This window comes from Carcharodon carcharias, chromosome 12 (assembly GCF_017639515.1).
Source record: "Carcharodon carcharias isolate sCarCar2 chromosome 12, sCarCar2.pri, whole genome shotgun sequence".
NCBI lineage: Eukaryota > Metazoa > Chordata > Chondrichthyes > Lamniformes > Lamnidae > Carcharodon > Carcharodon carcharias.
In genome coordinates, this window is record NC_054478.1 from 130,903,306 (window position 1) to 130,916,200 (window position 12,895).

At 47.1% G+C, this 12,895-nt stretch overlaps 1 protein-coding gene across 4 annotated transcripts in view; it reads right to left on the minus strand.

The window, feature by feature from the left end:
- LOC121284837 (fibronectin-like) overlaps nt 1-12,895 on the minus strand; it is a 94,357-nt gene that overhangs the window by 43,302 nt on the left and 38,160 nt on the right. For all 4 annotated transcript variants that reach the window (XM_041200619.1, XM_041200618.1, XM_041200621.1 and 1 more), the window contains exons 16-22: nt 12,664-12,789; nt 12,480-12,569; nt 11,319-11,513; nt 6,908-7,180; nt 4,695-4,961; nt 2,719-2,813; nt 1,604-1,772 (exon numbers count right to left, since the gene is read on the minus strand). In XM_041200619.1, coding sequence (XP_041056553.1) covers nt 1,604-1,772; nt 2,719-2,813; nt 4,695-4,961; nt 6,908-7,180; nt 11,319-11,513; nt 12,480-12,569; nt 12,664-12,789 — 1,215 coding nt within the window. The remainder of the gene's footprint in view (nt 1-1,603; nt 1,773-2,718; nt 2,814-4,694; nt 4,962-6,907; nt 7,181-11,318; nt 11,514-12,479; nt 12,570-12,663; nt 12,790-12,895) is intronic.

A 12,895-nucleotide genomic window follows, 5' to 3' on the forward strand; every position in this document is an offset into this window, starting at 1 on the left:
GAACAAATGGGAGTGGGAGTGGATGGATGAGCTGGCATTGCCTTGATGGGCTGAATGGCCTCCCTCTTTGCTGTGATGACTATTGGCTGGATTTTACGTTTCTCAGCGGTAGGATGTGGGGTAGAAGGTGGATGGGGAACTAAGGGGGCTGCTCATTCCTGCCTCTGCCATCTCAGCTCGTCCAATCAAGCATCAGATGGGCGGGAAGCCAATTAGAGAGGAAAACAGTAGCGGGGGTGGGGGGTGGGGGGCAGGTTGACCCGTACCCAATAGGCACTGTCGGCTAGGATGTCATGCGGAAAAGGGGTAATTCTGTGAACAGGAAGATGGTCACAGCGAGAATCATAAAGGCACCCTGATCTTAGAATCAGTCTGCATTTTTTATTAAAGTCACAAAAAAAAGACTCAAAAAAACCATACAGAGGCTGCCACCTTCTCCAGCACAATCTGCCGCTACATTCAGTTATGGTCCGGGTGGCAGGTCTTTCCTACCGCCCTTGTGCCACCTTGTCATAGATGGCGTACAAGACTGCCAAACTAAATCACAATCTACACCCGAAAAATGCAGTGGGGAATGAAAAATTGTGAATGGTTGGGTTGTTAACAAGCTTAATAGCTTGTTCATTACCAATTGCAAAATGGTGGGTAGGCTTCCAATTTCTGGGAGACTGGCGTGACAATTCGTATTGCCAACTCAACGTCACCACGCTGAACTTTTCGTTAGCACTGGGGGAGTTGGGGGAGGGGTGGCAGCATACCTGATTTGGGAGTGTCAAATCATTCCTATGGCTCAAATAACAGACTAGTACTAAACAAGGCAATATAAGAGCTGGCACAAGCAGGATGGACTTAGTGGCATCCTTCTCTGTTACATCATTCTGTAATTCCACGTGACTGCTTCTGAGAGCATTGTCAAGAGTCCTTAGCCATGGGAGAGTCAGTGCATTTGACTCTGTTTAATCTCCCATTTGAAGATTGATTCGACAATTGGGTTAAAAAATAGTCTGTTCCCACGCACACTCAAACAAAAGACAGGCAACCCGGCTGTGCTAAACTCTTCAGGGTCACTTTACATAATTACAACAAACTCATTGGATGAGAAATATTGGGCCAGGCACCCACTATACACCAGCCCTTTCACCTCACCTTCCGTTTGCATTGAGGTTAATGTAAAATGAAAATCATGAGACATCGCACTGGCGACTGCAAAGCAGGTTTTGGAGGAACCAAAGTACCAGAAGAACAAACATGAGGAATTGTGGCTGATCGAAGGCCCAACTTGCATTTACACTACGCACTTGACATAGTGAAATGGTTCAAGGCTCTTCATAGCAGCATTATCAGATAAAGACCAATACCAAGCCACATAAGGAGATACAAGGGCAGGTACCCAAAATCTTTGTGAAAAGAGGAAGGTTTTAAGGACCATTTTAAAAAAGAATAAAGAATCCAAGAGGTTTGATGGAAGGAGTTCCAAAGTTTTGGGCCTAGACAGCTGAAGGCTGCCAGCTTGGTGCAAAGAAAATCCAGGAATGCACAGCGGGGGCCAGAAATGGAGCAGCACAGAAATCTGAGGAGCTGCAGAGCTGGAGGAGAGACTCACCGGTGATAATGGTCTTAGTGATGGGACTGTGTCGTTCCTTGTCATTCACCAGCAGTGTAATAGAAATGGCGTACTCTGTGCCAGGGGTCAGGCTGGAGAAGGTGATGTTCCCAGAGTTACTGGTTATTTCTCGAGGGGTTTCTCCACCTTGGCTGGGCCGGACAGTGACCTTAAGAGAACGGCGAAAGAGAATCACTGAATCATACAGCTCAGGAGATCCCCATTCCGCCCATCCTGCCTGTGCCCACTCCAATTAGCCCCGCTCCCCTGCTCTTTCCCCACAGCCCTGCACACTTTCCCTTTCTGAATATTTACCCAATTCCCTTTTGAAAGTTCCTGTTGAATCTGCTTTCGCCACCCTTTAAGTTAGTGCATTCCTGGCCATAATAACCTTCTTATTTAAAATGTATCCTCTAGTTACTGACCCTCCAGCCAGTGGAATCAAAATCTCCTTATGTGTTTTATCAAAATCCCTTATAAAATCTACTGCACCCAATTTCCCACTCCTCAAAAATTCAGTTCACAAAAACATTCCCAAAACTTTGTATTTCTTGAGTTTTACATTGAGCTTAAAAATAGACTTGCATTTATGTAGTGCCTTTCACAACCTCGAGGTCACCCAAAGCCCATTACGGCCAATTAAGTAATTTTGTACTGTAATTATAATGTAGGAAGCACAGCAGCCAATTTGTGCAGAGTCATTCCACAAGCAATCTGATTGAGGGCTAAGCAGCAGCCAGGGCAACAAGGAAAAATCTCCTGCTTTCCTTCAAATGTAGCCGGAAACCTCCCAAGGGAAAGGGGAGACAGGGCCTTGGATTAGCATCTCATCCAAAAATTTTGTGCAGCACTAGAGAGTCAGCCTAGATTATGGAAGTCTTTACAGTGGGACTTGAACCCACAACCTTCAGGATCAGAGTGCTAGCCAATGAGCTATGCCCCTGACCAAGGGCATTGCTCCTGCCCTCTGTTCTAAATCTTATATTTAACCTTGTACTTCACTCTTAACCCCTCAATTACTAGAAACAAACTTTTAATATCTACACTCTACCATCCTTTCAAGTTTTTCATACTGAACATACATTCTGAAATGAATAAATCCTTGATGCCCTTACCTTGAATGATGTCTTGGGCATGGGTGTCCACGTGATTATGATAGCTGTCTCAGTCACCTCTGTGTTAAAGTTCGGTATTGGGCCCACACTCTCCTCTGCAACATGCCAAAACAACCAAAATAAATAGATTTGATGGGCTTTAACCCTAGTTTTTCCAGGAGATGGGGAGGAGGGGTGGGGAGGGGGGCGGGGGGTGGGGGGGTGGGGGGGGGGGGCAAAGGTGAGCAAGGAATGGGTTGATCATCACCCAGTTCCAGAGCTCCATTTCCAAGCCTGGCAAACTTGGTCTTGGCACAAACTGAGAAAATCTGGACTGTGGAAGAAACCACACTGGCTTATTGATCAACAGGTGCAGCCAAACCCAAATCTAATAAAATAGAAAAGGATCAAGGTCAACGCTTGCAATAGGTTGTCAGCCACCATGTTTCTTTGTGCCATTGTTCTAAATATCAAACACTGGCAGAGACAGGATACAAGGGAGCAACCATTCCCCTTCCCTATCACTTTGGGTTGACATAAAGATTTAGCCAAAATTGACGGCCAATAATTTATCCATGTAATGGACAATAAATGGGGGAGGGGAGCAATGTTACCAGCGCTACTAGGGAACCTGAAAATAAGTTGAGGGGTGCAACGTGGTGGGTTTGGAATAATTTTTGAAAAACCGTAATGGAGAAAATAATGGGACTTTAGATAGTCAATCTTTCGTGATCTGACGGTTTCCGACCCAGAGCTAAAAGTAACAAATGAGGAAATTACCGGTGCAGTGATTATGTTTTCCAAAGCTCTCTAGATTCAGGAATTGTACCTTGGTGAAACCATAAAATGGTAATTGTTACTGCAGACTTACCAGTTTAACATCAGTTGTGGAGAAGTAACTGGTGTCTATCACCAGAGACACACAGAGTGATTGAACACTTGGACAAGGGTGGGTGGACTGACACACAAGGGTTGATGTTGACTTTGGGCCTGCAGCATGATGTGCGGTCACCCATGTGAAGCAGTTGGTCACCCATTTTGAGGTCCCGGCCTGGTTTGCATTGAACCATAAAGCGGTGGATGCCAAACCACCATGCCTCAATGTAGCTTGCTGGAACAAGGTTGGCCAATATCGTCCCATCCCGGCCAGCAACAAGTGAGGGGTTTGGGCATGGGGGGCCCACTCCAGCTTTGCAGGTGCTAAATAAATGCAAGTTGTTGATGGTGATATATGACCTGCCGACACCCAAAGCTGGCATATTGTGCAGTTTTGGTCTCCTTACCTGAGGAAGGAGGTTCTTGCTATAGAGGGAGTGCAGCTAAGGTTCACCAGACTGATTCCTGGGATGGCGGGACTGACATATGAGGAGAGATTGATTCAGTTAGGATTATATTCACTGGAGTCCTGAAGAATGGGGGGCGGGGGGAATCTCATAGAAACTTATAAAATTCTAACAGGACTAGACAGGGTAGATGCAGGAAGGATGTTCCCGATGGTGGGGGAGTCCAGAACCAGGGGTCACAGTCTGAGGATACAGGGTAGACCAATTAGGACCAAGATGAGGAGAAATTTTTTCACCCAGAGAGTGGGATTCACTACCACAGAAAGCGGTTGAGGCCTAAACATTGTATGTTTTCAAGAAGGAGTTAGATATAGCTCTTGGGGTGAAAGGGATGAAGGGATATGGGAAGAAAGCGGTAGCAGGCTATTGAGTTGGATGATCAGCCATGATCATAATGAATGGTGGAGCAGCCTCGAAGGGCCGAATGGCCTACTTCTGCTCCTATTTTCTATGTTTCCATGAAGCTCCACACTTGGCAGAAGGGTCGGCTGGATGGGATCCCTGTGATTGTTGGTGAACTCCATGAAGAATCCAAGGACCTGCACCCAGGGAAGAGCCGATGGAGGAGTGTGGCTGTCAGGGTGACAAAAGGAGGAAAGAGCTCTGAATTAAACATGGAGGGAGGTCAGAACAGGCAGGGAGCAGAAGACTTACGAGTTGTGAAAACTTCATGGACCTTCGGGCTTGTCAAGTTGTTTTGCTTTGCAATGATAGCGACAACATACTCGGTCCCGGGCAGCAGACTGGGCAGACGATAGTGGCGAGTGTCCGGGCTGAGCTCATGGCTTTTGGGTTGCACCTCAGTCGTCGGGCCCCAGGTCAGGAGGTAATTGGTAACTCTGGATCGAGGCGGTGTCCAGGTCACCACTGCCGAGGTGTCTGTGATTTCTCCCAACTTGAAGTTGGTTGGAGCATCCATCTCTGAATGAGAAATAGTCAACACTTCAGAGATTACCTTAGAAAAACAGCGCAATAACATAAATGGGACAACACTTAGGACTCCATGTCTAGAAGGATGGACAGGATTGCTCTTATAAAGCACCATTCTCAAACTCAGGACATCCCCAAGTGCTTTATAGTCTGTGAAGTACTTTTGAAGCGTAGTCACTGTTGTAATGTAAGGAATATAGCGACTAGTTCTTGCACAGCAAGCACCCACAAACAGCAATGTGATAATAATCAGATAACCTTGGGTTCAAGTCAAACTCCAGGACTTGAGCACAAAAATCAGAGCGAGAGTGCATCAATGTTGGAGATGCCACTTTTCAGATGAGACGTTAAACTGAGACGCTGGTTACTCTCTCACGTCAAATGTAAAAGACCCCATGGTGTTATTTCAAAGTTGAGCAGGGGAGTCCTCCTCAGTGTCTTGGTCAGTTATTTATCACTCAATCAGCATCACAAGATCTGGTCATTATCTCAATGCTTTAGTTATGTCCATCTTGAGGGGACAGAGTCCCGCGCTCTGGGCCAGAAGCTTGTGAGTTCAAGCCCCGTAACAATGACCGAGCACAAATCTAGACTGGCATTGCTGGTGCAATATTGAGGGAGTGCTGCACTGTCAGAGGTGTTTTTTATTCACACGCGATGTTAAACCAAGGTCCTGCCTACCCACTCAAGTGGAAGCAAACAATCCCATGACATTGTTTTGAAGACAAGCAGGGGAGTTCTCCACAATGTTCTGGCCAATATTTATCCCTCAACTCATAACACTAAAATCAGACAAACTTGTCATTTTTCACTTTGCTGTTTGTGGGAGCTTGCTGTGCATGGATGGCTGCCATGTTTCCTACATTACAATTGTGATTAGGCATCAGAAAAACTCTTCTTCCTCGGCTGTCTAAAAAATTTGACACATCCTGAGGTTGTAGAAAGCACTATATAAATATAAGCTCTTTCTTTAAACAGCTTTACCATTTTTGTGTTCAGCCCCAATGGTAACCTCAGATTATGACTATGTGACCTCTTCCATCTGAACAGTTCAGATACGTTCTGTCGCCAGCCCCACTGAGGTGGTAAGTGTGAACAGCTGGATGCAGCTGGCTTCAGGAGAGGAGAGTTCAAGGGCAAGCTGGGGGGGGGGGAGGGGGAAGGGTGGTGAATACACCCTGTTCAGCCCTGTCCAGTGCCCCTGCCAGTTCCAGACTCCCGTTTCCCTACCACTACTGTGCTCGTTGACTTACATTAGCTCCCAGTCAAATGGCGTCTTGATTTTAAAAATCTCATCCTTGTTTTCAAACCCCTCCATGACCTCGCCGTTCCCTATCTTTGTAATCTCCTCCATCCCTGTGACCCTCATCTATGCTCCTCTAAATTAGGCCTTTTGTGCATCCACCCAAAGATGGGAATCAATGTAAGTGTAAGGGGCTCTAAACCAATGGGATTTTCACATTATAATCAAACATTAGCTCTTTACTAACTGGAATTCATAACCTGCCACTAAAGGGAATTGGATAAATACACAAAAAGTCAACATTTACAAGGATATGGGAAAAGAGCAGGGAATTGGAATTAATTGGATAGCTCAAAAGAGCCAGCACAGGCATGGTGGGCTGAATGGCCTCTTTCTGTGCTGCAAGAGTGATTATATTTCCTCCATTTCTCCCGCTATCTCATTAGCATACAGTTCCACAGCCTGGGCAGGGAGAAGACATGTTTGAATGACAAGATGCCACTCATCATGGAGTACATCACATCCGAGCCCAATCCTCTCGAACCGAAATGGTGATTAGGACCAAGACTGCCCTCCCCCACCTCAGCCGATACTCCACAATCTCCTCCGCAACCTCCACCCAAAAGGGTGCTGAGGCCAATTGTAACCCATGCCTACGCCAGCCCTGGCTAACTCAGTTTAATTCAATACTTACTGGTGGTGTGTTCCCCGATCAGAGGGGTGCTCTCAGCCTCACGGTTCATAGCATACACGTAGAAGCGATAGGTGGTCCCAGGACGGAGATTGCTTAACTCGATATAGTTAGCGCTGAAGGCGGGCAGCTTGGTGGGCTGCTTGCCAGGGATGCTGATTGGGAGAATGGTGATGCGATAGCCAGTGATCTCGGAGTGAGGCGGGTTCCACATGACGATAATCTTGGTCTCGGTAACATCGGTAAAGTGAAGGTTGCTGGGAGACTCCAACACAACTGGAAGAAAGACTCATGGTGAGAAAGGTGGAAACACAGTAATTTTACCCCCTTTCATCTCCACCCCTTCCCCCAATCTCTTCCATACCCTCTCCCTCCACCACCTTCTTCCCTTCCTCCACATTCTCTCCCTTCGCCACCTCCTCCATTCCCTTCCCCTCCTCCACATTTTGTTTCTCCCCCTCCCCCTCCTGCCTTCTTCCCATCCTCTTTCTCCCTTTCCCGACTCCTCCCCTCCCTTCCCCTTTCTAAGGAGAATTTCCACCATCTCTGCTATGACAGATAGCAATAAGGTTTACCAATCTCATCTCCTTATAATTGCTTAATACGCTTGTCAATTCTATTCACATCATACTAATAATGAAAATGATATATTTATAGGGGCTGGAAGTATGGTGGTTATGTTACTGGACTAGTAACCTGCAGGCCTGGACTAATGATCCAGCGACAAACCTGTTAAAATAGAAGCTAGTTATCAAATGCCATCCATAGATCAATGGTGGCTCTCTCGCCTGAGTTGTGGGTTCACGCCCCACTCCAAAGACTTACAACAAAATCTAAACTGATTGTGTGGTGCAGTACTGAGAGGCTACTGCACTGTATGGGAGGCTAAACTGAGGCCTGGGCTAATGATTCATGCAGTTCAAGTCCCATTATGGAAGCTGGGCCAATTTTTGTTGGAAAGTTAATACCAGCAATGGTGAGCACATAATTAGTAGATTGTTATTTAAAAAGAAACATCTGGTTCACTAATTCCCTTTAGGGAAGGAAATCTTACCCAGTTTGGTTTATCTGTGACTTCATTCCGCCCACCTAGCAATGCGCTTGTCTCTTAACTAGCAAACCACTTGGTGATGGGGCAATAAATGCTGACCTTGCCACTGATGCTTCCACCATATGAATGAAACAAAATAAAATCTTGTCTCTCCCCACTGTCCCCTTATTGTGCTCAATGTCAGTGGCTTTGTAGCCCCTCATCCAGAAGGCTGTCACCCTTCCACTATGAGCCCATACATCTAACCTAAGGGAGTTAAAATCCTGCCCAGTGTTGCAGCAGAGTATTTGACCCTGATCACGCTTCTCTCTTTGGCTGCTGCCTGCATACAAAATCACTTTCCTGCAGGGGACGCTCGTTCACTAGCAGAAACCATGGCTGATATTTCCTCCCTGTGCACCCCTCCCCCACCCCCCATTGAAGTATAGATTGCACCTGCCCCCAGTGCTGACCTAACAAAGCCCAGCAGAAATTCTCGACAAATTCACTCCATTCTACAATGTCTCCCCGGCACTTTGGCTCCAACACTTCACCTGGAAGCCCACACCCTGTGTCGGTTGTTCCATGAAAATGTCACCTGATATCTGTCCTCACTTTGCCTGTCACAGATTGAACTGGGACTCTCCTGTCCTGTCACAGTTTACCATACAACACTGTCCATCCCCAAGCTGCTTAAAGAAAGCAACACCTCTGCGATCTGAACACCTCTGATCTCGGAGTCTGCAACCTATACAATTTTGCAGCTGAAACTTTGCGCTGAGTTGATTTGAGAATGATGTTTAGAAACATCCCCCATTTCAATGCAGCCCGGGGGTGGATTTTCTCAGCGATTTTTCCCATTCCGCTACAGTTTTGGCTGAGCTTCTCGGGTTTGTTTTTTAAAAATCATCCACCTCGTTTACAGAGATAGAGCAGGAGATTCTATTCTTTAAGGGAGTCTGCCTTTGTAACTTCGATAGGGGGGAAAGAAAATTCAAACCTGTTAAAATAGAAGCCAGCTATCAAATGCCATCCATGGATCAATGGCAGCCCCCTCGCCCCCGAGTTTGTGGGTTTGCGCCCCACTCCAAAGGCTTGCGCACAAAAGCTAAGCTGATTGTGTGGTGCAATACTGAGGGACTGCTGCACTGCCAATTCCAAGAGAGGCTAAACTGAGGCCCTCCTTATCTTTTCACGAGGAGATAAAAAGTCTTGTGGCACGCTTCGGGGTTCCCGCCATGTCCCGCCCACCAATACCTCAGCTTGCAGGAGCTCGCTGTACAAAAATTGGTTGCCGCGCTGTCCCTGCGTTACCACAGTGACCGCACTTCCAAAGTATGCTGTTGCCTGTAACGAGCTTTGGGATGTCCTGTGGCTGGGAGGGGAAGTCTGAACTAAAACAAAGGGAAGGTGAAAAGATAAGGGTCCCTGGGGAGCAGGAAAATTTGTACGCAGTACTGACAGCTCATTCGTCAGTCCTCCGGAGGAAAACGTGAACATTGCGCCCCGGTCTTCAGAACAAGGCAGATTTTATCCTCAGGCAGGAAAATGCTTCCCTGTGGAATCTTGGCAGCAGACAGATCGCTGCATGGAGTAATCATTCATCAGACAGCACAATCTTGGTATCATTAGGCTTCATCAGACAGGGGAGATTGCTAGCAGAATGGTTTTACCCCTATATGGTCACGGAGGCTTGGAACAGGCCAGGCTGAGGCAGGACAAAAACTCTGAGCTTTCTGTGCATTCCTTCCCGACCCTCACCACCGACCAACCCCCCTCCTTCTGCTTCTGAGGTCTAGTCTCCCGACTATTCCCAAGAGGTGATCTTGGAAAGGGCATGGAGACCATTAGGATTCAATCTCGGCAATCAGCCTGAATGATTCTTGGAACGATGCTCACAGACCCCTACCCCTCCAGCTGTCTCAAGCTGCATCAGGCTCTTTTTTTGTGTACTTAGCACTTCAATTCCTGAAAGCGGTTTGTTTTCAATTGAAGATAGGGAGAAAGGGGAATAGGCTTCGGACCAAAAATTCAACAAGTCTTTCCCCTCCTTGTGAAATGTTCCTCGTTGTCCTTTTGACTGTCGAAAAGACTCAGCAACTGCTTCGCATAATATCTTTCCAAGATTTAGCAGCACAGACACAACCAATAGTCCAAATATCGGTGTTAATACTCCATATAAGACTCCGCCCAACACCTCTTCCTATCATCCGTCAGCCGCTGCACTTTCGGTTGCTTTCTCTGCCACCCACGGGTGAAAGAGCAGCAACCAAAGGGATTTCATTGGGTGGAAAGCCTTGGGATGTCATGAGGCTGTGTGAAGTGCTAAATAAATGTAAGTTCTTTCTTTTCTTAACGGGCTTCTTCTGCACTGAAAACTAAATGAACCCTTGCATTCACCCCGCCTCTGCTGGACATTCCAGCCTCTTGGGTCGAACCAGCTGAAAGCATTTAAACCACAAGGCCACACCCTGACCTCATGGCCTTTGGCAGGGTCATGGGGCAAAATCCAAGGTTGTCACACCAAAATACATTGCCAGGACAATTGTCAGGTGGAAGGAATCACCTTGCACTTCTTCAGCACCTTTCATGGCTGTTGGACCTTCCAAAGCACCTTACAACCAATCAAATACTTTGGAAACATCACTGTTGTAATGCAGGAAATATAGCTACCAATTTGTGCACAGTAAGCTCCCACATAGAGCAATGTTTTTAGTAATGTTGGTTGAGGGATAAATATTAGCTAGGACAACAGGGAGAATTCACCCTCTTTTCAAAAATAGCATCACAGTATCTCTTACACCACCCTGAGAAGGCAGGCAGGGCCTTGGTTTAACATCTCATCTGAAGGACAGCACCTCCAACAGTACAGCACTGGGTGGTGTCAAGCCCAATTTGGTGCTCAAGTGTCTGGAGTGGGGTTTGACCTCACAACCTTGTACAGAAACAAGGGTCTTACCCACCGAGCCACAGAAAATCAGGGCAATAGTTCTAACTAGAAGGGTTTTAAGCGAAAAGCATCAAGGCATTTTGGTGCACTATTGGGCAATTCTTAGATGTTATTAAGTAGCACATGAATCAGTGCTGAGATCCCATCTCCACCAGAGGCAACTCAAACCCTTCCCACCATCCATCCAACCATGACCATTTATCCTATCTCTAGCATCCTAAGCTGGCTGTTTGGAGCACTCCGTCTAAACCACTGTCTCGTCCTTCAAAAAGACTCAAAACAAAACCAACCTTTACAACCATTTCTTTGCTTCTTCATCCGCACTAGACCTTATCTGATTGCCCATCCACTCACAACCTTCTTGCCCTCCTCGCGAAACCCTCAGACGCTAACCCTGCCCCCACTGCACAAGTTGTCAGACCGCGGCTTTGTACCTGGACGCGGGCTGCCGGTGGTACCCTGCTGGATGACCAGTGGGACGCTCTCATGATTCTCTTCCACGGAGTAGATGCTGATGTTGTACTGGACGCCAGGTTGCAGGTCGGTCAGGGTGAGGGTGGTCGAAGTACTGGGGAGGATGATCTCAGTGCTGGCGCCTTCCAGAGACGGTGTATATACCACACGGTAACCTTTAGATCCAAGTACAGATAAGACTTTAGCCACGGCATGGTTCCACCTCCCAATTTGTGGGAAGCTATTAATAAAACTCTTCTAAACTTCCAATTGCCATTTTAACTTCTTATCCCTGCCTGCCGCTGTTGCACCTCGCCCCTCAGTTTATCCCCTCCTTTCCCATCCCTAGTGGAAGATGATGGTGGCAGGACTTCAGTTCCTTGGGCAGTGGCCTCCTGCCAGTATCGAGCTCAAATGCCTACTGCACCATACCAACAAGTCTCTGGCAGACTGCTCGACCAAACCTGGATCGCTGTCCATTCCAACGTTGTGCAAGAGATGCACCAGCATAAAATATCGGGGAACTGTAACCCTGACCTCTGCTCAAAGGATCCCTGCTGAAGGCAGAGACCTCCTAGGAACAGTTCAGGCACAGTCCAGAGAGAGTCCAGATGAACCCCACATGGCGGGCAGAACTTTTAGGTCGGTGCACGGGCATGATTGGTGGGTCCAGTGTCGGCCAGGGAACGGACCACCGAACGCGATCAGCCCCCGGCTGAAGTGAGAGGCACGCGCTGAGAAGCTCAGCGCTGCCGGGATGGGGGCAGGAGGAGGGTGGGCGCTGACAGAAAGCTTCCTGAAGGCATAGAGCTGCCTCAGGGAGCTAAAAAGACCTGAAAAGCATTAAATAAGTTTTTAAAATCAGGGAAAAAAAAGGTCCAAGCATCACAACCAGTCACCTGAACATGTACATGATAAAAAGTGCACATAGATGATAATTTTCTTTTGTTTAATAACAGAAACCTCACCCCACCCTTGGGCCCAGTCGCCCACCCACCAGCCGTACAGTTGGATGGACCACAAAAAATAGGAGAAACTTAAAAGAATGCTTCACTTATTGAACATTAATTTTAAGAGCAGCTACCCTGATCGCGAGAGTGGTACACCTTGGTGTGTCACTCAGATCACAAGAGTTGGCCTACCTGTGATGGGAGCCTGAGGCCTGGTCCATTCAATGGTCATGGAGGTATCATTGACATGGTCCACAATTTGTTTGGTAGGGCTATCAGGTGCTGTAAGGGAAGACAGGATATTATCGTAGCAAATGAGAGCTCCTGATCAACTAGAAGGAAAAAAACACCAATGAAATGTCTCCTGGTGACCAACCTGTCATGGGCGCCTTTGTTAGAATTAGTTTTTCTCCTTTGTCTGTAATTTCGTAAACATTCACAATGTATTTGCGGCCAGGCAGCAAGTTCGGAATGGAAACAGATGTGGCTGTGCTTGGGACATCTGGAAGTAAAAAGGAAATAAAGACTTAAAAGATAACCTGTCTTATCATGGCCTTCCAGATATATCTCCCAGCACTTAGCGCACAACATATTAACTCTTTGGAATG